Source organism: Ornithorhynchus anatinus, chromosome 3 (genome assembly GCF_004115215.2).
Source record: "Ornithorhynchus anatinus isolate Pmale09 chromosome 3, mOrnAna1.pri.v4, whole genome shotgun sequence".
NCBI classification, from domain to species: domain Eukaryota; kingdom Metazoa; phylum Chordata; class Mammalia; order Monotremata; family Ornithorhynchidae; genus Ornithorhynchus; species Ornithorhynchus anatinus.
This window is the reverse complement of record NC_041730.1, coordinates 131,570,946-131,597,508: the sequence shown is the minus strand read 5'-3', so window position 1 is coordinate 131,597,508 and position 26,563 is coordinate 131,570,946. Positions and strand designations below refer to the sequence as shown.

At 48.2% G+C, this 26,563-nt stretch overlaps 1 protein-coding gene across 1 annotated transcript; it reads left to right on the top strand.

The window, feature by feature from the left end:
* Nucleotides 1-26,339, top strand: LOC100084426 (scavenger receptor cysteine-rich domain-containing protein SCART1-like). The gene is made up of 15 exons (XM_039911330.1): nt 1-309; nt 1,353-1,670; nt 5,208-5,513; nt 7,056-7,142; nt 8,639-8,965; nt 9,157-9,621; nt 10,653-10,970; nt 11,798-11,866; nt 12,204-12,518; nt 14,071-14,106; nt 15,434-15,571; nt 17,040-17,219; nt 20,437-20,583; nt 24,607-24,759; nt 26,137-26,339. The coding sequence occupies exons 1-15, from the start codon at nt 15-17 to the stop codon at nt 26,217-26,219; spliced, it is 3,237 nt and encodes a 1,078-aa protein (XP_039767264.1). The 5' UTR covers nt 1-14; the 3' UTR covers nt 26,220-26,339.
* Nucleotides 26,340-26,563: the final 224 nt, after the last annotated feature.

Sequence of the window (26,563 nt, the reverse complement as noted above, 5' to 3'; positions counted from 1 at the left end):
CCTACTCAACACCAATGCTGGCAAAAGGTAACAGTCCCTGTGCTGGGTTTCCTGGACAACTCATAGCATCAAAAGACTTGGTGATGACATGTGACTTTCAGAGCGAAGAGGCCACCGTTCTTTGCAGAGAGCTGGGATGTGGTTCAGCTCTTCAACCTTCCACTGACCTCCGTCTAAGAGAAGACTTGGGAAACACATCCAGGGCTATCACCTGTCAGGGCACTGAGCCAACTATCCTAGACTGCTTCATTCTAGAAACACTTTTAGGTCTCTGTAATCCAGACTCGGACCCTCAGGTCATCTGTTCAGGTGAGCGTGACTTTCAACTGGAAGTGAATATCATCCACGCAGTAAGGGGGAAATCAAACACTGAATCTAGAATAGGAATTCTCTGCTTGGAAGTTCCTATCCAGGGGGCATATCATTCAGCTCATGGAGAGGCATGCTCAACTCTTTTTATGTTACAACCCCACTGAACATTCCCACTTGTCAATCACATAATAATTTCCATTCATTCATGTTTCTTTAATTGTCCTCCTCTCCCCAAACCTCTTTCCCACTCAGTCCATCCTCCCCCTGCCAACTTTATTCAAATAATGGTATTAATCTGTTTTTTCTTTTCTGTGTTTTGTTCAGCACTAACTACGTGTCAGGCACTGTTCTAAGAACTGGACACAGTCTCTGTCCCTCATGGGGCTCACAATCTAAATTAAAGGGAGGAGGAGCTAATCCCCATTTTAAAGATGTGAAGCACAGGAAAGTGAAGTGACTTGTCCAAGGTCACACATCAGACAGAGGAAACAGAATTTTAAACCCATCTCCTCTGATGGAGTCTGTCCTCTTTTCCCCAGGCCAAGCTGCTTCTGTGTATAAGGCACTGTACTAGATGCTTGGGAGAGTCTTAATTAATAGTCTGAGAAAATATCTGCCTTCAAGGAACTTCCAGTCCATTGGGATTGTCTGACTGAAGCAGCCTGGCTTTTCTTAGCTAGTCAGGGAGCAAGTGAAGGGGGCACAGTGAGACCCTTGGAGTCCCTGGCTGGAGAGTGGGCCTTTGTGTTGGCATTAACACTGATATTACTAGCCTGATTATGAGCTAATACCTTCCCAGTGGAAGATGAGATTGGGAATCCCGAGTCTTCTTAAGAGGAAAGATATTTCTCAGGCTGAACGAGGAGAATCGGGGATCGCTCTGTGTGTGTAGGTATTGCCATTGTGGTGGGTCTGCTTGTTTCATCAGGGCCATGCTGCCAGGGAGGCCCTGTGTGAACGCGGAGGGCTGGGGGTGACTCTGTGGCTGTGTGTGAAGGCTGAGGAGGTTGCGGCGGTTGTGTGTCTGCTTGCTTTGGCAGGGCACAGGGAGGTGCGCCTGGTGGGCGGCGAACACCCGTGCGCGGGGCGCCTGGAGGTGCGGCGGGGCCTGGAATGGGGCACGGTCTGCCAGTCAGACCTGGACCTGACTACAGCCCACGTGGTCTGCCGGGAGCTGCGTTGTGGAGCTGCCGTGTCCATGCCCGGGGGTGCTCACTTTGGCCGGGGGCTGGGCCCACTGTGGACCCAGGAGACTTTCCGCTGCCAAGGAAATGAGTCTCTCCTGTTCCACTGCCCCCGCGGGCCTGCGCAGACAGAGCCCTGCTCCCACAGGAAGGAAGCCGCCGTCCGCTGCTCAGGTGAGTCTCCCAGACCCAGTACTGGGGGAAGTCTAGCTGTCCAGGTCTCTTCTCCAGAAGAGTGTGATTCTTCAAGATGATTTCTTTGCCTCCGATGCTTTGGGTTTTCTTTATCCCCACTGCACTGGGAATATTAATTCAATAGTATTTATTCAACGCTTACTATGTGCAGAGCATTGAACTAAGCGCTTGAAATGTACAATTCGGGAACAGATAGAGGCAATCCCCACCCAGTGACAGGCTCTTCCCAACAAAAGGCTCCATCATCTCCATGATAAGCTTACATCTCTAGACTGTAAGTCCGTGTGGGCAGGGAATGGGTTGATCCAGCTCTTTTATGACTTCGGAGTCAGAGGTCATGGGTTCGACTCCCGGTTCTGCCACTTGTTGGCTGTGTGACTGTGGGCAAGTCACTTCACTTCTCTGTGCCTCAGTTACCTCATCTGTAAAATGGGGATTGTCTGTGAGCCTCACGTGGGACAACCTGATTACCCTGTATCTACCCCAGCGCTTGGAACAGTGCTCTACACATAGTAAGCACTTAACAAATACCAATATTATTATGGAGAGAAAAAGGGACAATTTCCCGGGTGGCTGGTCCTCCCGTTTTATACCGGGCAGCGTCATTTTTGGCCAATCTGCGAGAGGACACGTTGATGTCCTTTTTTAATTTTTGGCCTGATCCTCTCTCCGCCTCGGCTCCCGCTGCCAAGGTCCTCGGCCAAGCAGCGAGTCCTAGTGACGAGATCCCGGGCCTGGAAGCCAGAGGACCTGGGTTCTAATTTGGACTCCTCTGCATACCTGCTGGGTGATCTTGGGCAAGTCACCTCATTTCTCTGGGCCCCAGTCCTCTCATCTCTAAAATGGAGATTCAATGCCCGTTCTCCTGCCTACGGACATCGTAAGCCGCACGTGGGACCCGATCATCTTGTATCTACCCCAGTGCTTTGTACAGGGCTTGGCACGCTGCAAGCAGTTAACACGTACCAGAATTATTATTACTATTTATGGGTGCAACTCAGTGTTTATATGGACCAGGAGTTGGGGGTTTCAGTGGCTCCAGAGCAAGTGGTGGGCTTGAGGTCTACCATCTGTCAGCTGTGTGACTTTGGGCAAGTCACTTCACTTCTCGGTGCCTCGGTTACCTCATCTGTAGAAATGGGGATGAAGACTGTGAGCCTCACGTGGGACAACCTGATTACCCTGTACCTATCCAAGAGCTTAGAACGGTGCTCGGCACATAGTAAGTGCTTAACAAATACCAACATTACATTACTTTATATAGTGCTCTCCTAAATATTCGTTTATTCAATTCAATTCAGTTGTATTTATCGATCACTTACTGTGTGCAGAGCACTGTAGTAAGCACTTGGGAAAGGACGATACAACAATAAACAGACACATTCCCTGCCTCCATTGAGCTTACAATCCAGAGGGGGAGACAGATGTTAATATAAATATATTATGGATATGGATGTAAGTGCTGTGGGACAGAGAGCAGCGATGAATAAAGGGAGCAACTCAGGATGATGCAGAAGGGAGTGGGAGAAGAGGAAAGGAAGTCTTAGTTAGGGAAGGTCTCTTGGAGGAGACGTGCCTTCAGTAAGGCTTAGAGGAGGGGGAAACTAATTGTCTGTCATGTTGGAGGAGGCTGGGCATTCCAGGCCAGACACAGGATGAAGGTGAATGCTCTTTACACAGAAGGTGCTCCATAAATAACAGTGAATGATTGATGAATACATAAGGAATACGATGGCAGTATCAAGTCACCGGGGTTTGAAATGTGGGGAGGAAGTGTGTCGGTTCAAATTATGAAACATCTTTGCCATTCAGAGTAGGCAGTGGAGGGGAGCCTTCTTCAATGGAGGGGCTACTTTGTTTCTGTCACAGGGATTGTATCTAAAATTTCACAATTTAGAAACACAATTTAGAAACTACCATTTAGAGTGGGATATCTCCTAGCTGAACCCTTCTCTGTCTCTATCAATCAATTAATCAATTGCATTTTTGAGCACTTACCGTGTGCTGAGCACTGTACTAAATGCTTGGGAGAGTACAATATAAAATGACAACAGAAACATTCCCTATCCACAGTGAGCTTACAGTCTAGAGGGGGAAAGAGACATCTCCAGTGGTTGCTTCTCCACCTCCTTATCAAACAAAAACACCCCAGCATTGGCGTTAAAGCTCTCCATTGCCTTGCCCATTCTTACCTCACCTCGCTTCGCTCCTTCTCCAGCCCAACCAACACACTTTGCTCCTCTGGTGCTAACTTTCTCAATATGCCTCGATCTCACCAGTCTGGACGCCAATCCCTAGCCCATGTCCTACTCTGACCTGGAACGCCCTCTCCTCCAATCCACCGGACAATTACTCTCCCCCACTTCAAAACCTTACTGAAGGCCCATCTCCTACAAGAGGCCTTCCCAGACTAAACCCCTCTTTTCCTCCTTCATCTCCCACTCCCTTCTGCGTTATCCTGACCTGCTCCCTTTGCTCTTCCCCCTTCTCCCAGCCCCACAGCACTTATGTATATGTTTATAATTTTATTTATTTGTATTGATGTCGGTCTCCCCCTTCTAGACTGTGAGCTCATTGTGGGCAGGAATTGTCACTCTTTATTGTTGTATTGTACTTTCCCAAATGCTTAGTACAGTGCTCTAGACACAGTGGGCACTTAATAAATGCTATTGAATGATTTAAATTATTAAATTTCAGATAAATACGTAAGTGCTGCGGGTCTGGGGGTGGTAAGCGAGCAAAGGGAGCAAGTCAGGGTGTTGCAGAAGGGAAGAGGAGAACTGAAGAAAAGGAAAAGAGGGCAGAGTCTAGAGCCAACTTACTCCATTTGAATTGCTCTCGTCTCTCCCAACGCTGACCTCTTGCTCACATCCTCCCTCCTGCCTGGAACCTCTTCCCCCTTCACATTCGACAGACCATTATTCTCCCCATCTTCAAAGTCCTACTAAAAAATCACATCTCTTCCAGGAAGCTTTCCCTGATTGATTTCTAATCTCTCCGCTTTATATCCTCCTACTGCTTCTCCAGCACTTACGAAGGCAGCATGGCCCAGTGGCAAGAGCCAGGGCTTGGGAGTCAAAGATCATGGGTTCTAATCCCGGCCCCGCCACTTGTCTGCTGTGTGACCTCGGGCAACTTAACTTCTCTGTGCCTCAGTTAGCTCATCTGTAAAATGGGCATTGAGAGACAGTGAGCCCCATATGGTCCAGGGTCTGTGTCCAACCTGATTACCTTGTAACTACCCCAGCGTTTATAACAGTGCTTTGCACTTAATAAGCACTTAACCAATATCATAATAATAATTATTATTATTAGCATCTTAAATACGCAAGTGGTTTCTCCTACCCACAATCAAGTATTGTTCTTGCCTCTTGTGCTGACTCCTGTAAACTCTGTGAGGGGAGGATTCTGGTCCGACTCTACTGTGATCACCCAAGCATTTAGTACAGTGTTTTGCACATTGAAGGCACTCAGTAAATACTGATGGATCGATGCGATTGATTGTCCCCCGCGCAGAATACAGGCTGGTGAACGGCAGCAGCCGCTGCGAGGGGCGAGTGGAGCTGCAAGTAGGAGAGTCTTGGGGGCCCTTGTGCGCCGTCCACTGGGACCTGGCGGACGCCCACGTCCTCTGCCGCCAGCTGGGCTGTGGGCCGGCACTGGGGACCGTGGGCAGAGAGTCTTTTGGGGCGGGAGACGGCCCTGCCTGGACCGACGCTTTTCACTGCGCGGGGACGGAGCCCCATCTGTGGAACTGCCCGCGGAGCGCCTTGGGAGCCGCCGCCTGCCAACCCAACCACGTGGCCACCGCCATCTGTTCCGGTGAGTGCCGGCCCGGGATGGGAGCTGTGGATGGGGGGTGGACCGAGCGCTCTGTCCAGCTGCAGGGTCACGGCCCAAGCAGCCATCTCTGGATGCAGAATGGTGAAAACTATAGTAACCCTTTCAAACTCATCCTGATTCACCTGAAAAGCTGATTTCAGAAACATTTGCTCTGAATTGACTTTAGAGCACACAAATGAATCTATGGATAATCAGGTCTGGCTTCAGGCAGTTGCCCCATCCCCAACATTCCCCATGGTGTTATTCTGTGCACACATAGGATACAGTGATGTCACGTCCAACATTTTGCAGAAAGGTGTTTCTTTTGTCCCCTGTCCTCCCCCTGCCACCCCCTCAACCCAGTACGCTGAACAGTTTGACTCCTAGACTGCCACCAATTCCCTGCTAATGGGCCCTTCCCTCCCAATGCCATCTTTGTGAAGGGCAGTGGAACCGCCATCTGGGCAGAAACTGACCAGGGCCTGGCATGGAAAAAGACTGGGTTGCAGCCACCTCTGGGAAATCTCATGTGGCCTCCATCCTTGGGAAATCTCATGGGGCCACCATCACTGGGAGGTCATCCACGGCCACCATCTTTGGAAGTTTCACTGCCACCGCTTCTATCAGAAAAGCAGCGTGGCCAAGTGGAAAGAGCAAGGACCTGGGAGTCAGAGGACCCGGGTTCTAATTCCAGCTCCACCACATTCCTGCTGTGTGACTTCAGATAAATCACTTAACTTCTCTGTGTCTCAGTTACACATCTCTAAAATGGGGATTCAATACCTGTTCTCCCTCCTATTTAAGCCCACCGTGGGACCTGGTGATCTTGAATCTGCCCCAGCACCGAAACAGTGCTTGACATACAGTAAGTGAATAACAAATGATTTTATTCATTATTACCACTGTTATTTTAATGGCACGTCTTAAGTAGTTACAATGTGCCAGACATTATAGTCAGTGCTGGGGTAGATACAAGCCACATTCAGTCCTATAGGGGGTTTCCAGTCTTAATCCCCTTTTATCAAGTGAGGGAACTGAGGCCCAGAGAAGTAAATTGACTTGATTAAGCTTACACAGCAAGGAACGTGGTGGACCTGGAATTAGAACCTGACATGAGCCCCGACAGAGATCCTTTCAGACAAGTTCTATCCTCCTCATCGCCATTTTATGTCATGAGCCCCGACTGAGATCTTTGGCCTGCCTGGCCTCCCGAGGCTGCTAAAGATTCACCTCATCCAGATTCCTGCTCCCCCGGGGTGAGATCCCTGGATATATCTCCCCCAGATTCCTTGTCCCCTAAGATGACATCCATAGATTCACCTCACCCGCTGGACGGCCCTAACTAACCTGGAGTTCCTATTGGGTCAGGCATTCGCTGACAAGTTCAAAGTGAAACCAAACCACCACTGCATACAGTGGAAAGTTTTATTCTATGCACAGTCTACCTAAAAGGGGTAAATATGCACACCCACTCACACACACCAGTGATGACAAAAAATAGCTACTCATCAGACTGTTTTCCCCGGGTTCGTGTGGTACTAGTCTCAGATGGTTCCCGGCAGCTGCAGCGGGCATCTCAGTCCTCTCGTGAACCCTTGGCTTGTCCCAACCTCAACCTTCCTGGAGCTGGTAGGCTCCGTGACACGTAAAGATTCAAACCAAACCACCAAAGTTACTGTGGAATTTTCAATTAGTTTTTTACCAACATGCAGGGAATGACAATGTACACTCTCACTCACACCCACTGCAAAAAGGGTCCAGTACCAATCTTCTGCTCAAGGGATCCCGTTCTACTGATCCCATGGTGGAAGTTTGGGAGACGTTCCTGGCCACACGGACCGCTGATGATGCAAGCCTCCTCCGCACGCCACTTCTCCCTGAATGCTCCTTCCCTCACAAATGCTGCTTCCCTCTGAATGCTGCTTCCCCTCGAATGCTGCATCCTTTAAATGCTGCTTCCTGCTAGTGCTGCTTCCTCCCTTGAGCTTCAAAGTGACCGCCTTTAATCTGTCTTTGCCGTCACAGCTGTGGCTCTACGTGGCAGTCGATTGATCCAGGCCCGTTACTGGGTAGACCTGGGAGGGAAGGCCACGTCTCCCTCCGTGCCCTGACCCCATGGGCCGGCAACAACCTGTCCTGGAGTAGAGAGCGCTAGTTCTATAGCAAGTTTCTTCTCTGTTGCTTTTCGCGGGATCACAAACAGTCACGAGTAAAGCAGGTTGTTGCAGGCTCACCACAAGTGCATTTCTTAGGTAGTTTTTGCCCCCAACATGCCATAGGTGTCTTGGCTTAGATGTTTTCACAGTGCCCCAGGGGCCAGTTCTTTCCCCTTTTTGTCCAGTCATGGCAGTTTTGTCCAGGGGAACGCATTCATTCATTCGTTCATTCAATCGTATTTATTGAGCGCTTACTGTGTGTAGTGTTGCATCGGGGGTCCTGATTCACTGCACCAGTTGCCTCTCCTCTCAGGTCCGTTTCTGGGTAAAGCCGGGGGGCAGCTACCCCTCCCCACGCACCTACCCCCAAGCTATCTTTCCATCCAACAGTCCTTCTCCTGATCAGTAGGGTAATTCGATTCCTCCTCAACCTAATCTGCAAGACAATTTCATTTCTCCTCAAATTCCTCAGCAATTCATGTCCCATTTCCCCTCAAATTCCTCCTTTTACCCTGTTGCTTCCTGGGCCAAAGAGCAGTCAATTATGAAATGGCTTCTGCAATACAAGATGGATTCACTCTTGCTCTCCACAGAACCCAGGTCCTTCTGACTTCCAGATCCGTGCTCTATCCATGAGGTCGTGCTGCTTCTTAATCAGAGATGCATTGGCATATACGCATACGTTACACAGTGCCCTGAGGAGATAGCTTAACTTGTTTTCCAGAAGATGCCATCTGGGAGTTTCCTGCCCTTTGGAAATAGGACTGTTCTCTCATTCTTTCCCAGCCTGAAAAGTAGAGTGAGAGCTCACCACTCCACGATTCACGGTGGTCTCCCATCAGTATCTTACCCTCCTTCACTGAGGGGTTCTTACTCTGGCTATGGTCTCTTCTGAGTGCTGGCCTTCTCAGAGGGATGCTGGCAGTCCCTCCCTACACGTGTCCACATTTTTCCTCTCCCCGAGCCCAGGTGAGTCGGCGGAGGCGCTGCGGCTGCAGGGCGGGCAGAGCCGGTGTGACGGCCGCGTGGAGATCTCCCTGCGGGGCTCCTGGAGCAGGATCATGGCCGAGGCCTGGGGCCTGGCCGAGGCCGGGGTCGTGTGCCACCAGCTGCGCTGCGGAGAGGCCCGGAGAGCCTACAGCCTCGATCCGACGGCCCGCGGCCCAGAGGCCACCCCCTTGGGGCTCAGCGCCGTCAGCTGTGCCGGGAACGAGACCCGCCTGACCCAGTGCCGCTTCTCCATCTCCCCACCGTCTCCCGTGGGGACGGCCTGGGACGTGGGCGTCGTCTGCTCCGGTGAGCTCCTACATCAGGTTTCTGCACCCCAGCCCTGTCCGGCCATACCTGGCCCATGGGGCTATCCCTATCCCTGTCAGTTGTTCCACCCCTGGCTCCACACCTGACATTAGTCCTGCCTTTATTCTAACTCCTGATGATGGTCCTACTTCGGCCACTGCCCCACAACTAGGCATGTCCCTTATCTCTAGCCGCACCCCAGCCATGGTCTAACCACAAGTCTTACTCCTGGCCCCAGTTCCACACCCTGTTCAAACCTTGCCTTCTGCCCCACACCCTCCTCGCCCCCAGCCCAGCCCCCGAGGCCGGGGACGAGGAGCAACGTCAGTCTGTGTCCACAGAGAGCGAAGGCCTGCGTCTGGCAGACGGTCCTGGGCGCTGCGCCGGACGGGTGGAGCTGCTCCATGACGGGCGCTGGGGGACGGTCTGTGATGATTCCTGGGACCTGGAGGATGCCCAGGTGGTCTGCCGGCAGCTGAGCTGCGGCGTGGCCCTCGGGGCCTTCGCCTCCTCTGGGCCCGGGCCCGGGATGGGGCCCATCTGGCTGGACGAGCTGGGCTGCGCCGGGAATGAGTCTAGTCTCTGGCAGTGCCCCTCCACAGGCTGGGGCCGGCACGACTGCCGCCACAAGGAGGATGTCAGCGTTCTCTGCTCAGGCAAGTTCTGCGGCACGTGGGCTCATCCTCGCGTGGGGTGGTGGGCGCCAATGGGACATTCATCCACCTCCACAATATATGTCAATCGGACACAATCAATCAGTGGTGCTTATTGAGCGCCTTACTAAGTCCAGAGTACTGTACTAAGCGCATGGGAGAGAAGAAGACAGAATAATAATAATGATGTTGGTATTTGTTAAGCACTCACTATGTGCTGAGCTCTGTTCTAAGCGCTGGGGTAGATACAAGGTAATCAGGTTGTCCCATGTAAGGCTCACAGTCTTAATCCCCATTTTACAGATGAAGTAAGTGAAGCACCGAGAAGTTAATAATAATGTTGGTATTTGTTAAGCGCTTGGTGAGCCTTGGTGGGGGTCAAGGCTGGTGGGGATGGGTATCAAATGTCCAAACATCACAAATCCAAGAAAATAGACCACACCGAAGGGCGACTGAGCTGGGGAAGAGAGGGCTTAATTAGGGAAGGCCTCTCGGTGGGCTTGTGGATCACTGTCTACGGGAAATGGAGAACAAATACTATGCCCCATTTTAAAGTTGAGGAAACTAAGACCCAGAGAAGTTAAGTGGTGTGCTCAAGGTCACACAGCAGACACAGAGGAGCAGCAGGGCCTAGTGGCAAGAGCAAGGGCTTGAGAGTCAGAGGTTGTGGGTTTTAATCCCAGTTCCACCACTAGTCAGCTGTGTGACCTTAGGCAAGTCACTGAACTTCTCCATGTCTCAGTGACCTCATCTGTAAAATGGCGATTGAGACTGTGAGCCCCTCATGGGACAATTTGATTACCTCGTATTTACCCCAGCGCTTAGAATGGTGCTTGGCACATAGTAAGCACTTAACAAGTACTATAATAATAATTAGTAGTAGTAGTAGGAGTCGTATTACATGATAGCGGTGGGACTAGAACCAGATCTCTGGATTCTCAGGCCCGTACCCCTTCCATTAGACCCCGACGCTTCAAGCTTCAGGTTTCGGCCCCTGAGCCGACGTGGATTCTCAGTGGTCCTTCTCTCCCCAGAGTTCACAGACCTGCGGCTCGCTGGCGGTTCCTGGGCCTGTACTGGGCGGCTGGAAGTTTTCTACAATGGGACGTGGGGAAGCGTGTGCCAATACTCCCTGCCGGCTGTCGCCCTCACCGTGATATGCAAACAGCTGCAATGTGGAGCCCGGGGGGAGATGTTGGCCAGGCCGGAAACAGATGCGGAATCCAGTCCGAGCTGGGTGGACGACATCAGATGCCGGGAGCGGCACCACACCTCTCTGTGGCAGTGCCCCTCCGCACCTTGGCATCCACACTCGTGCCTCAGTACGGAAGAAGCCTGGATCCGTTGCAGAGGTGACGGCCTTGTCGATCTATCGCCTCTGCCCTAGGAGTCCCGTGGCCTGTTTCAGGCAACAAAGTCTCTTGATTTGCAATGTACCACGAGAGTGAAAGCCCCTTGTGGGCAGAGTTAGTAGTAGCCAATTCAATGCCACTTTCAATTACAGGGCTCTGTCACTTTGAAATGACTCTGTAAACTCTGGCTTCCTCAGTTAGACGTTATAACCTTTAGTGCCGGAGTCTCTGCGTGGCAGAAACAACTCCGGCTTACCCACGTCACTAAGAAGTATTTTGACACCTTGCATAAAGCGATTAAAGACTTTTCAATTGAGGATGAAACGAAACCTGTATATCATACATAATGAATAAATACGATTAAACACGATACAATAAATACGATTGAATACATAATGGCAGCTCTCGTGTGTGCTAATGCAGGATGCTTCATTTCTCAATGGGATGTGAAGGCTAGGTATTCATATCTCAAAGAAGATATCAAAGCTACTAACATTATTTTATACATATTTACATTGCTATTTGACCAGACAGCAATATTTTCAGTATTTTTCATTGGTGATTTTAATGTCTCTTAGTCAATCTTTGTATCTTGGGAACATACCAGCGCACTTTGGTTTTTGTAGCTTAATGCATAATTTCTCACTGGAGTTTACTGGTATCCTGCTAAAATGTTTCAAAAAGTGTTAGCCCTGAATTATATGTTATCGCTGTTATACGCACCATCTTTCTCAGGTCGGGAGTAGGGGTGGTTAAGGACAATCTGATAATCTAACATGGTAGCTGGCATCATTGGCTACATTGTCTCCCCCCTTTTATCTCCGCAGAAGAGACAGATGAAAAAAATGAGAGCCCGGAAGAGACCCTTAAATGCTCAGTCTTCAAAAACTGCACAGGTATATGGCTCATTTCTCCTCTCTTCTCATTTCAGGCTTCTTTTCTCTCTCTTTCTTTCTTTTCCTTCCTCCCTTTCACACCCACTTCACTTCCTTCGCCCTCCTCTTTTCCATTTCTCTCTCTGCTCTTCCCTTCCTCGCTCTCCCTTTTTGCTCCCTCTTCCTCTCCCTCTTTCTGCATCTCCTTCTCCATTTTCTTCTTGCCCAATCCTCCCTCCCTCGCTGTCGGTCTCTCTATGTCTATCTCCCCCACTATTTCTTTTCCTTGTCCTGTCCCTCTCTGCCCCCTATTTGCTCTTGGTGATCCAGGTGAGACCAACAGGGCTTTCATTTCCAGCGCAGGAGAAGGTGCGCCTGCGGGACGGCGAGGACGACTGCTCGGGACGCGTGGAGGTGTGGCACGACGGGTCCTGGGGCACGGTGTGCGACGACGCCTGGGACCTGGCAGACGCCCACGTCGTGTGCCGACAGCTGGGCTGCGGAGTGGCGCTGGCGGCCCTGGGATTGGCGGCCTTCGGCCCGGGGAAGGGCACCATCTGGCTGGACGAGGTCCGGTGCCAGGGCGGCGAGGCCTCTCTCCGGGACTGTCCGGCCGCCCCCTGGGGCCGCACCGACTGTGGCCACAAGGAAGATGCCGCCGTCAACTGTTCCGGTCAGTGCTGGGAGGACAGAGGGAGGGAGGAAGCTTTGTCCTGCTGGGAGGGAGTGGGATTGAACTGAAATGATGACTAGCTCCTGGTCTCTAGAGAGAGACCAACATTTTTGCCCGGCACCACGGCAGGGAGCAGCCAGTTGATCATTTGCGGTTGGTACCACTGTCCCATTAGCACCGAGTTCCTGGTCGTCCATGCCCTCTCCCCTCCCCCCTGGACCGATGTGACTTGGGCTTCCTTATGGTGATCATCACTTTAGCCCCAGAGACTATATCTCTGGAACCATTCCAGAAAACCCTTCAGTTTCGTCTTTCCTCCTGTCTTCAAGACATCTCTGATAGTATATCCCAACGACACCTTAAACAACATGTCTGAAACACAGCTCTTCATTTTCCCTCCCAAATCCTGTCTGTCCCGTGTCTTTCATTTATTCATTCAATCGTATTTATTGAGTACTTACTGTATGCAGAGCACTGTGCTAAGTGCTTTCCCTTCACTCTGGCTAGTACTACCAACTTCCCTGTCTCACAAGCCCATAACCTTTGAATTGTCCTTGAGTCGTCTCTCTCATTCAATCCACTTATTCGATCAATCCTCAATCATATAGGTTCTACCTTGAAAATATCACAAAATCGGCTGTTTTTTCTCCAACCACACTGCTACTTTGCAGATCCAAAGCGGTTCTCATAACCTGCTTTGTTTACTACATCAGCCTCCTAGCTGATGACCCTGCCTCCTGTCTCTCCCTCTTCCAGCCCTTACTTCACTCTGCTGCCCAGATTATCTTCTTAAAGGCTATTCAATCCTACACTTCCCTCCTCTTCAAGAAATCCACTGGTGGCTCATCCACCTCCACATCAAACCAAAACTCCTTGCCATCAGCTTTAACGAACTCAGTCAGTCTGCCCCCTCTTAACTGACCTCTCTGATTTCCTATTACAACCCAGCCCCCACACCACTTTCTCCTAACACCAACCCTATACCTTGGTCTCATCTATCTCACTGTGGACCCTTTGCCCACAGTATCCTCCCACTATTCTGGAACTCCTATTCCCTTCATATCTGACAGACCACTGCTCTCCCCACTTTCAAAACCTTATTAAAAGCACATCTTATCCAGGTGGCCTTCCCCAACTAAGCCCTTATTTCCTCTACTTCCTCTCCTTTCTGCATCACCCTTGCACTTGTATCTGTAGCCTTTGAGCACTTGCTGTCCACCCAACCCTTAGCCCCCCCCAGCCATTATGACATATCTGTAAGTCATTTTGAAGCGTGTTTGCCTATCTAGACTGTAAATCTCATGGTCAGGGAAGGTGTTTCCCAACTGTGTAGTGCTTAATACAGTGCTCTGCAGACACTAAGCATTCAGTAAATACCAGTGATTGATTGATTAGTTGGAGATGACACAAGCAACCTACACAGACACAGCCACAAATGCAGGTATTTTAACTGGCAGGGAGAGACATTGTCAAGGCTGTGGTAGAAAAGGTTGGAGCAACTAATCTACCATTCTCCCTCCCCGATTCTCATTTTCCTCATTTCTCTTCCTAGGTGAGAGACAGGTGACCACCTCGCCACTGGAAACAGGTAACCTGCTCCGATGTGGTTTGATATTAACCCTGCTGGCTTTTCCCCTTGCTCTGAAAACAAGGAAAACCTCTCCCTAAACCATTAGCTACAACAGGCAAGCCAGTGAGGACAGAACTTCATTTGGAATGGATGTTTGAGACTCAATCTGGCCTAACCTCAGTCTGGCCCAACCTAACATTTCCCAGGCTCGGTCACCGGCCAAGGGCTGAACTTGTAATAATAATGACAATAATAACTGTAGTATTTGTGGAGTGCTTACTATGTGCCTGGCATTCTACTAAGTGCTGGGGTGGGTACAAGCAAATCGGTTTGGACACAGTCCCTGTCCCATGTGGAGTTCACACTCCCAATCCCCATTTTGCAGATGAGGTAACTGAGGCACAGAGAAGTGAAGTGACCTGCCCAAGGTCATACAGAAAACAAGTGCTGGAGCTGGTATCAAAACCCATGACCTTCTGACTCCAGGGCCTGTGCTGTATCGACAGGGTGTTGCGAGCCGTGCCCAGATATCGATGGTCAGTTACGGATTTTGAAGAGGAGGCAGGAAATAAACACCGGACAGCACCAGGCAGAGTGTCATGGCCCCGGCTGAGTTCTTCAAAGTCCTAACCAGTCCATGGGCCCTGGGAGTGCAGGACCAGGGGAAGGGCCAAACCAGAGAAGCAGGATGGCCTAGTGGATAGAGCACGGGTCTGGGAGTCAGAGGAACTGGTTTCAACTCCTGGCCCCACCACTTGTGTACTGCGTAACCTTGGTCAAGTGACTTTATTTCTTTTTGCTCATTTCCCTCATCTGAAAAATCCTACTTCCTCCTACTTAGACTGTGAGTCCCAAGTGGTACAGGGGCTGTGTCCTATCTGATTAACATAGAGGTACCACAGTGCTTCCCCCCCCACCCCAGGATTTCATCTGGAGAATTTCCAGTACTCTACCAGTTTTGACTATGGAAAAAGTAGAGGCCTGCCCGTTCCATTCCTAGCTTGGGCAGTGGCTAGCTAGTGGAAGGCAATCTGCCACAAGTCAAAACTCACCTGTGCTGGACAGCAGCGGCACGGGAGAGAGTCGAGGGAGGAGACTCAGGTTTATGCACAGAAGGAAGCAATGGCAAACCACTTCTATAGTTACACCAAGAGCACTGTATGGATCCATGACCAGAATGTTTGCAGATAGAGTTGGGGTGTTCTGGAAGAGTTGTTTATGTCCATGGAGTCGCTTGATAGTCTAAGACGAGACCCCAGTGCTTAGTACAGTACTTGGTATATAGTAAGTACTTAAAAAGTACTGTTTCAATGATAATTTCCAGTTAGTATGTCTTCCCATTTAGAATTCAGCCCGCCTCTTCCAGAGACCCCAGAGGCTTACTCAGGGTCTGAAATCACCTGTATCGTCCTCGGAACAATTCTCTGTCTCCTCCTCGTGTTCCTGGCAATGGAGATGTGGAACAACAGATGCCAACGCAGGGGTAAGTGCTACGGCAAAGGAGGTTCTCCCGATGACCAGTCATTTCTGGCACCTGGGGCAGTGAGGAAGACTCTCAGAGAGCTGAATCAACAAAACGAATAGTCTTGGGGTGGCATCACTCGTGAGACGAATCTGGTTCCAGACTAACTTCTTTGGTGTGGACCATTCCTGGTGGGCAACAGGCTGTACCAGAGGCCGGCCTCTGTGGTCAGGAGTCCCGGCAGGATCTGGACACACACCCAGTTGTCCAAGGAAGATAGAGCGAGTTGGTTCTGGTGGGGTTTATGGATTCGGGTGTTTGCTGAGAGGCAGTGCGGTCTAATGGAAAGAGCAAGGGTCTGGGCGTCAGAGGACTGGGTTCTAATCCCAGCTCTGCCACTTTTCCTCTTCTTTCTTCCTTCTTCTTCCTTCTTCTCCTCCTCCTTCTCCTCTTCTTCCTCTTCATTTTCTTCTTCTTCCTCTTCTTCTTCTTCCTCTTCCTCTTCTTCCTCTTCTTCTTTCTCCTCTTCTTCTTCCTCCTCTTCTTCTTCCTCTTCTTCCTCCTCCTCCTCTTCCTCCTTCCTCTTCCTCTTCTGCTTCCTCTTCTGCTTCCTCTTCCTGTTCCCCTTCCTCTTCCTCTTCTTCCTCTTCTTCCTCTTCTTCTTCTTCTTCTTCTTCTTCTTCTTCTTCTTCTTCTTCTTCCCTTACTCTTCTTTCTCTTACTCTTCTCCCCCTTTCTCTTCCTTCTCCTCCTCCTCTCTCCCCTGCTCCCCAAAACAGCCCTAGATTGTGAGATCTGTAAAGGCAGGGACTGTGTCTTCTACTCTTATAGTATACTTCCAAGCACCTAATCCAAGAGTTTGCACATAACTGAGCTCTAATTGGAAAAGTTAGTGGTTGTGATTGCCATTTCTGTGGACTCTGAATCATAAAAAGAAATTCTGCTCTTCTAGCTACAATTTTCTACAGACATGTTTTACTTTGTATATTGAGCATTTGTCCTTGTCCTTAATGCTGTTTAATGTTTTAGTGCTTCACTGATACCAATGTGTCCACTTCCAATCCTTCCCCTACCTCCATATTCAAGATCGAGAGACCCTTGAGGAACAGGAACCACGGCGAATTTCCACCTGTATACTCTTTCCCAGCGCTTACATTACGGTGGTCTACACCCAGTGAGCTCTTAATAAATATTATTACTACTATTTCTACTACCAGCAATGATCAGGTTGATGCAGTAAATGGAATTTAAAATTATCAATCTAAACAAGCAACAAATACCCCAAACAATACCTCTCAGCTATGAAAACATGGGAAATACATGTAAACTACATGAAAAGATTAGTGTACTAATGAGTTAGATTTAATGTTCAGTAGTCTCAAAGGAAATGGAGTGAGTCTACTGACATATAACCCTTGGTGTATTGTACCCCTGTCCTGTTCATTTTCATGAAACAAAATTTCTGAAGGAATATGATTTTATTTTTAAGTTTTTAGGAAAGATGTGAATGCTCTTCCTGAGGACATCTATGAAGAAATTGCAAGCTCCATAGAGTCCAATTACGAGGAAATAGAAGAGACTGAAAAGTATCAAGTAACAAAGGAGTTTGATGAATTTAGGGATACAGAGGACATGCTGGTGGATGAGGAAAAGGGGGCTGCTTTTTCAGGTCTGTACATTTCTATTAGTGCCTGCACTGAAATAAATATTGTCCATCTCTTGAACCAGTTGGCAGTCGTGTTGAAAAAGGAGTCCAGTTAAATTATTATCATTATTATTTTGACATTTGTTAGTCACATAGTATGTGCCAGGCTTCATACCAAGAGCTGGAGTAGATCCAAGCTAATCAGGTTGCATACAGTCCCTGCCCCACATGGAGCTCTAAGTTTGTTGTGGACAGGGAATGTTTATGTTATATTGTTGTCTGTACTCTCCCAAGCCCTTAGTAAAGTGCCCCACACACAGTAAGTGCTCAATAGATGCAATTGATTGCTTGAATTATTGATTAATCTTCATTTTCCAAATGAGGTAACGGAGGCACAGAGAAATGATGGCACTTCCCCAAGGTCCCACAGCAGATGAGTGGCAGGGTGAGGATTAAAACCCCAGTCCTTCTGACTCCCTGGCCTGTGCTCTATCCACTAGGCCATGCTGCTTCTCAGTGTGAAGATTCTCAGCAGAATCTGCCAGAAGTAGCCAATGAAAATGAAAAATTGATGATCCGTATTTTGGGGACCACAGCGATACCGCCCTGACAGACCACAGATTTCCCCAACTTCAAAGCCCTCCTAACATCTTGTCTCCCCCATCAGCCTTTCTGTGACAACTCCTCTACATTCTGAGATGGATCAGCCCAGCAGCTCCATGCACTTATGCACTTAGACCCATCCTCAACATATTTGTAGATTTGTTTATTCGATTGTCTATTTGGATTTTTCTATTTGTAAAAATTATTTTATCTGTCTCCCCCTTAGAGTGCGAGTTTCTCAAGGGGAGGGAAGGTAGGTGTCACTTCTCACTTTTGAACTGATCAAGCAAACAGTGAGGTGTATCGTTCCTGTGGAAGTTTCATAAATACTCCTGTTGGTCCCGAAGCTGTGAGCCCACTCCTCTGCTAACTTTACCCACGAGGTCTCGGCAGCCGGGACCCTCGTGAGGTCAGCCCTGGGGGCTTCCCACCCTCTCGCTCAACCTGCTCTTGGTCCTGGGCTCAGCACGCGGCATTCTGTAGCTAAGGTTTATGACTTGGGCAGCAGCCTGAAGAGGATGCCTTAAAAGCATGACATAAAGAAGTTTCAGAATCTTCCCTCTTCCACAGAAGTTAATCAATCAGTGGTATTACTATGTGCACAGTACTATACTAAAGGCTTGGGAGAATACATCACAACGGTGTCAGCAGACATGTCCCCTGCCAATCAAGAGTTTACCATCTTGATATTTTCATTTTTACCCCCACCGGGTCCTCATCATCTCTCAGAGTCCCCTTCGCCATCATCCTGGCTCTGTAACCTTGGACAAGTCACTTCACATCTCCGTGCCTCAGTTCCCCCATCTGTAATATGGGGATTAAGACAGCGAGCCCCAAGTAGGACAGGGTCTGTGTTCAACCTGATTAGCTTGTATCTACCACACGACTTAAAACAGTTCTCAGCACATAGAAAGCACTTAACAATTACCATCATTGTTAGTACAGCCCATTCAGGGATCATGTGATAACCCATGTCTTGGCTTGGTCACTACTTGTGGGTGCCTCTTGGGGTGACGTTTCTCCTAATTTCTCTCCTGAATTTTCTCTAGCTCACATCACCATCCCCTAGCAGAACTGGTGTTAATGATAATAATAAAGTTGGTATTTGTTAAGCACTTACTATGTGCTGAGCACTGTTCTAAGCGCTGGGGTAGATACAAGGCAACCAGGTTGTCCCACGTAGGGCTCACAGTCTTCCTCCCCATTTTACAGATGAGGTAACTGAGACACAGAGAGGTTAAGTGACTTGCCCAAGGTCACACAGCTGACAAGCGGCGGAGCTGGGATTAGAACCCATGACCTCTGACTCCCAAGCCTGGGCTCTTTCCACCGAGCCACGCTGTGTTAGCGCAATACTTTCTTTAGATTAAGCTTGCCCTGCTCTCCCACAGCTGCAGTTTTTAATTAGACTTACTCTCCTGCCTTGCTTTGCCATAACTGTTCCTCTATCCCATTCTTCACCACTTTTTTTATTTGTTGAGTGCTTACTATGTGACAGGCACTGTACTCAGCACTAGGTTGGTTACAAGTTAATCAGGGTGGACACAGTCCATGTCCCACATGGGCTCACAGTCACAATCCCCATTTTACAGATGAGGTTACTGAGCACACAGAGAAATTAAGTGACTTACCCAAGGTCACACAGCAGTTAAGGGGTGGAACAGTGCTTGGCACATAGTAACCGTTTAACAAATGCCATTATTATCATTATTACCATTGCGACAACTCCTGCTACTCTACTGCTATTTGACTTACTTTTACTTCTTTACAAGATGTAGTGGGATTTCTCATCAATCTTGTTGATTTTCTCTCTCCAGAATTTGCTCCTTCTTCTCCACTCAAACTTCTACCACACCGGTTCAAGCACTTGTCATCCCCACCTTGACTACTACATTAGCCTCTTCGCTGACCTCCCTGCCTCCAGTCTCTCCCCTCTGCATTGCATAATTCACTCTGCTGCCCGGATCATTTTCCTAAAAAATGACTCTGTCCATATCTGCCCACTCCCAAATGCCTCCAGTGATGCCCATCCATCTCCACCTCAAGCTGAAATTCCTCACGATGGGATTCAAGGGTTTCATTTGGCTTTCTCCCTTATTTATCATTGCTGCTGTCTAACTTTAACCCAGCCCACACACTTTGTCCTCTGATACCAATCTTCTCACTCTCCCTCACTCTTCTATAACCTGCTGTCAACCCTACGCTCATGCCCTTCCTCCAACCCCCTCCTCCTACATATCTGACAGACCAGCACTCTTCCTGTTTTCAAATTGGATCTCCTCCAAGAAGCCTTCCTGGACTATGCTGTCATTTTTCCCACCCTCTTTCTTTCTCCCCCCACCCCCCGCTGCCTCTCCCATGAATTCGTCCCACCCCCAAGGATTTAGTTGTCCCCCCGGCCCCCTATTCCCACAGGACTTACGTCCACCTCCTTGCCCTCCATGGCTTCCTTTACCTGTCATTAATTTCAGTGCCTGTCTCCCCCTCTAGACTATGAGCTCCTTGTGGACAGGGCACATATCTACCAACTCTGTTGTATCTCATTCTCCCAAGCACTTAATACAGTAAGAGCTCAGTGAATAGCACTGATTGATTGATCACCTATCTTCTAACTGTTAAAATTACTTTTATTTTTCAGATTCCTTAAAAAATGAGGTCACCGAAGAAGATTTTCAGAAAGAGTCAAGGAGGGAGAATTACGACGATGTCATGATGGCGGAGGAGGAGAGGGAGGTAGATGAGAAGATGGTTGAGGAGGACGCCAAGGAAAAGGCCACTGAATCAGGTGAGCCTGGGGCTCCCATGGAGGACTGGACTATCTTGTTTCTTCCTCTGTGTTTAGTACTGTGCTTGGCACATCTTAAGCTCTCAACAAAGAGAAGCAGTCAGACGTCAGAGAGAGGACCGGGCTTGGGAGGGAAGATGAGGAGTTCAGTTTTGGTCATGTTGAGTCAACAAATAGAAGCAGTCTGGCTTAGTGGAAAGAGCATGGGCTGGGGAGTCAGGGGTTGTGGGTTCTAATTCCACCTCTGCTGCTTGTCAGCTGTGTGACTTGGGGAAAGTCACTTAACTTCTCTGTGCCTCAGATACCTCATCTGTACAATGGGGATTAAGACAGTGAGTCCCACCTGGAACAACTTGATAACCTTTATCTTCCCCAGAGCTTAGAACACTGCTTGGCACATAGTAAGTGATTAACAGACACCATTATTATTAGTATTATCATTATTTTTATTATGGATCATTCAATCAATCAATTGCATTTATTATCATTATCATTGTTATTATTGCTACTCAGTCAGTCAATCATATTTATTGAGCACTTATGTGCAGAGCACTGTACACTTGGAGAGTACAATTGAACAATATTACAGACAGGTTCCCTAATAATGTTGGTATTTGTTAAGCGCTCAGTATGTGCAGAGCACTGTTCTAAGCGCTGGGGTAGATACAGGGGAATCAGGTTGTCCCACGTGAGGCTCACAGCTAATCCCCATTTTACAGATGAGGGAACTGAGGCACAGAGAAGTTAAGTGACTTGCCCACAGTCACACAGCTGACAAGTGGCAGAGCCGGGATTCCTACTACAGAGCCCTACTACAATGAGCTTGCAGTCCAGAGGTGGAGATAGACATTATTATAGATGAATATTGTTTTTATGTTCCTTAAGAGCTTAATATGCATCAAACAAAGTACTAAGCACTAAGTACTAAGCACTTCACGTTAATCAGGTCTGACAAAATCCTTGTTTCACATGGGGCTCACAGCTTAAGTAAGGAGGGAGAACTGGTATTGAATCCCCATCAATCCATCAATCAATCAGTCAATCATAAAACTCTTCTCAGTGGTCTTCAAGGCTCTCCATCATCTGGATCCTCTTCACCTCTCATAATCAGTTGGATTTATGTTGGTATTTGTTAAGTGCTTACTATGTGCCGAGCACTGTTCTAAGCGCTGGGGTAGACACAGGGGAATCAGGTTGTCCCACGTGGGGCTCACAGTCTTAATCCCCATTTTACAGATGAGGGAACTGAGGCACAGAGAAGTTAAGTGACTCACCCACGGTCACACAGCCGACAAGTGGCAGAGCTGGGATTCGAACTCATGAGCCCCAACTCCAAAGCCCGTGCTCTTTCCACTGAGCCACGCTGGATTTATTGAGTGCTTACTGTATGCAGAGCACTGGACTAAGCACTTGGGAAAATATAGTCACGTATGAAGAGGGAAGGCGTTCCAGGACAGAAGCAGGAAGTGAGCGAGAGGTTGGCGGTGACATAGACAAGATTGAGGTACAGCGAGTAGGTTGGCTTTAGCAGAGTGAAGTGTGCAGACTGGGCTGTAGTAGGATATCAGGGAAGTAAGGTCGGAGGGAGCAAGCTCAAGAGTGACTTAAAGTCAATGTAGGGCATCTCTGTCTGATGCGGAGGTGGATGGGCAACTGCTGCAGGTTCTTGAGGTTTGGGGAAACATAGATTTGAACGTCCTCGTAGACAAATGATCCAGGCGGTCGAGCAAAGCATTGCTTGGAGTGGGGAGAGGCAGGAGTCAAGGAGGTCATCCAGGAGGCTGATGCAGTAATCAAGGTGGGATAGGATAAGTGCTTGGATTAATGGGGTAGCAATTTGGATGGAGAGGAAAAGGTGAATTTTTGCAATATTGTGAAGATCAAACTGACAGAATTTGGTGACGTCGAATAATAATAATAATAATAATAATGTTGGTATTTGTTAAGCGCTTACTATGTGCAGAGCACTGTTCTAAGCGCTGGGGTAGACACAGGGGAATCAGGTTGTCCCACGTGGGGCTCACAGTCTTAATCCCCATTTTACAGATGAGGGAACTGAGGCCCAGAGAAGTTAAGTGAATTGCCCACAGTCACACAGCTGACAAATGGCAGAGCTGGGATTCGAACCCATGAGCCCTGACTCCAAAGCCCGTGCTCTTTCCAATGCGCCACGGGAATAAGTGAGTTGAATGAGAGAGATGAGTCAAAAACAATGCCAAGGTTATGGGCTTGTGAGACAAGAAGGATGGTGGTGCCATCTACAGTGATGGGAAAATCAGGGAGTGGAAAGGGTTTAGGTGGGAATATGAGGAGTTCTGTTTTAGGCATGTTAAGTTTTACAACTGAGGAAATTGAGGCAGAGAGGCTAAGTGAGTTTCCTAGGTTACACAGTAGGCAAAAGACAGAGCCAGGTCTAGAACCGACTTTCTCATGACCTTTCACTGGGTTAAGCTGCTTTCCACTAGACCATACTGCATCTGAATCCTTACTGTGTGCAGAGCCCTATGCTAAGTGCTAAGGAGAGTACAATACAATGTAGTCAGAAGATATGTTTCCTCACCACAAGGAGTTTACAATCTAGAGGAGGACAAAGATGTTAAAATAAATTAGGGATAATGTAACTGAGTGTTGTGGAGCTAAGAGTGGAGTGAATATCAAGTGCTAAAATGGGTACAGATCCAGGTGCAGAGATGACACACAAGTTCACTGAATATTGCTTTTATAGACAGAGGGAATTAGGGGAGTAGGAGAAATGAAAGGAAGGGAAAGAGCCCATCCCCTATTCCAAATCCCATCATTGGTTTTAAAGACTGAGAAATAAACATCAACATTCCCCATTTCCTTGTCATGGATCAATGGGATTAGAACCCAGTTTCTCTGATTCACAGGCCCAAGATCTTTCAGAGAAGCAGCGTGGGTTAGTGGAAAGAGCACGGACCTGGGAGTCAGAGGACATGGGTTCTAATCCCAGCTCTGCCACTCGTCTGCTGTGTGACCTTGGGCAAGCCTCTTCACTTATCTGGGCTTCAGTTACCTCATCTGTAAAATGAGGACTAAGACAGAGCCCCACGTGGGACAACGTGATTACCTTGTATCTATCCCAGTGTTTAGAACAGTGCTTGGCACACAGTAAGCACTTAACAAATACCATTATCATTTCATTAGACTATGCAGCTTGCCACTAGACCACACTGCTTCTACACCCTTTCTGTGTGCAGAGAACTGTACTAAATGCTTAGGAGAGTACAATATAATAAAGTTGGCAGACATGTTCCCTCACCAAAAGAGCTTATAGTCTAGAGGAGGAGACAGACATTCCAATAAATTAGAGACATGTAGATCAGTGCTGAGGGGCTAAGGGTGGGGTGAATATCAAATGCTTCAAAGAGTAGAGATTCAGGTGCAGAGGTGACACACAAGTTCACTGGCTATTGTTTTTATAGACTGATGGGAGTAGGGGAGTAGGAGAAATGAAAGGAAGGGCAAGAACACATCCCCTATTCCAAATCCTATCACTTGTCTTAAAGGATTAGAAAAAGCATCAACACTGTCCATTTGCTTGTCATGGAACAATGGGAGAGACCATAATAACAATAATAATAATAATATTGGTATTTGTTAAGCACTTACTATGTGCAGAGCACTGTTCTAAGCACTGGGCTAGATACAGGGTAATCAGGTTGTCCCCGTGGGGCTCACAGTCTTCATTCCCATTTTCCAGATGAGGTAACTGAGGCACAGAGAAGTGAAGTGACTTGCCCACAGTCACACAACTGACAAGTGGCAGATCAGGGATTCGAACCCATGACCTCTGACTCCAAAGCCCAGGGTCTTTCCACCGAGACACGCTGCTAATTCCCATTCTTATCGTTCCTTGGGGCAGTAAGCTCCTTGTTGGCAAGAGACCGTGTCCACCAACTCAGTTGTACTGTATTGTCCCAAGTGCCTAGTACAGAACTCTGCATACAGGAAGCACTCCATACATAGCACTCATAGATGTATTAATTGATTCCCTTCCCTTAGTGACTCTGCTGAAGCCGGAGGATGTCCTGGAAAGTGCATATGATGAAGTTGGAGAGGTTTCAGGCTTTGAGCAACATGCTTGTTCCCTCCCAAGTCTTGAGGGATCACAGGGACACTCTGAAGAAAGAAGCCGGAGGACCCATGTACTGGACAGTAAGTGGGGATGTAATAACAATAAATAATGATAATCAATAACAGTAATAATAAGAGTTGTGGTATTCAAGTCGTTACGTGTGCCACACACTGTACTAAGCTCTGGGGTGGATACGAGCAAAATCAGGTTGGACACAGTCACTGTCCCATGTGGGGTTCAAAGTTTCAAACCCATTTTACAGGTGAGGTAACAAGGCACAAGCAGTCAAGTGACTTGTCCAAGATCCCACAACAGATGAGTGGTGGACTCATGATCACAACCCAGGCCCAAGCTTTATCCACTACTTCTTGGCCCCAGCTGTCAGGTAAATATTATACTAAGTATTCAGATACGGCCCCTCTTCTTCAAAATGGAGAGCAAGGGCAAAGCCAGTTGCCTTGAGAAAACAGTCACACAGCCCCTATTTTCTGAGCTTAGTTAAGCACCCAAAAATCCAGGATCCCCATTTTTACCTGGAAAGAGCTATGAGTGAGACCTTCAGCTTCAGCATTAAAACACTGCTGAAGCAATGGAGAGTGGTCTTTTCCACAGATCTGCTCCTAAATTGGGCAACCTCCGGCAGTCAGGCTCATGCACCGGTTGAGAGACTGAGGATTCTCTCTAGTCAGTTTCTAGGGTGAGATTCTGCTTTATTCATTAAAGGCCTAAGGGGTTCAGAGGCATAAGTGAAGACACATATGAATATATGATACATATACATATGTGAAGAGATATTCATCTGCTGCTATATCTTCTCCAGTACAGTGTCATGATGTCCACATTCAAGAGCTTAGTGTGTGGTTCATTGCACCTAAAAGTCACTCAATAAATACAACTGCCAGCATTCCTACTGGCAGTGCCAGCATTGCCTTTTCCATCGTGACCTGGCTGAAGAGCAATCCCAAAATCTCAACAGAAGAATTCCCTGGCTCTGATGCTTTTCATTTCATTAGAAACACTTCCCTGATGAGAGGATTTACCTCAGAAATTGAGCAAGACTTTCTTGGCAAGGCACAGGATTGTAATGATAAGAACAATAATTTTGGTATCTGTTAAGTGCTTACTATGTACCAGGCACTGTGTTAAGCACTGGGTTAGAAGCAAGGTAATTGGGTTAGACACAGTCCCTGTCTTACATGGGGCTCAAGGTTTTAATCCCCGTTTTACAAATGAGATCACTGAGGCCCAGAGAGGTGAAGTGGCTTTCCCAAGGTCACACAGCACACTGGTAATGGAGCCAGGATTAAAGCCCTGGTCACCCTGACTTCCAGGACTGTGCTCTGTCCACTAGGCCACACTGCTTCCAGTACTGAGGAGGGAGATATTTGACTTGGGAACTGGGTGACTTTGAATAAAATAGAGACTGAGAGAGTAAGGCTTTTCTGTTGTTATTTCAGAGTCCGCTTTGCTCCCCTTAAGAAGAGGTTCCGTCTTGGAATTGGAAGAAGGGGGCTATGATGATATCGAATTCAGCTTCTGAGAGAAGTAACTGTCAAGATGGAATTTGAAGGCAGCATTCTGGTCAGTTACGCATGCTCTGCAGCTTTTCCATGATCCTGTTTTTTCTTGCTGTAATGTTTTTGCCTAGCACATGAATAAATATTTTGGGGAAAAAAAAATCTCTTTTTCCTCCTCAGTAAAATATGTCTCTACCCTTCACTAGGGAGAAATGGTGGATCAAAACTCCATTGTCTCCATGTGTCTCTCGGCATCAAATAAAATCTCCTCTCAATCGTCATCAAGGATCTCCATCATCTTACTCCCCATCACCTATCAGTCAATCAATGATATTTATTGAGTGCTCACTGTGTGCAGAGCACTCTA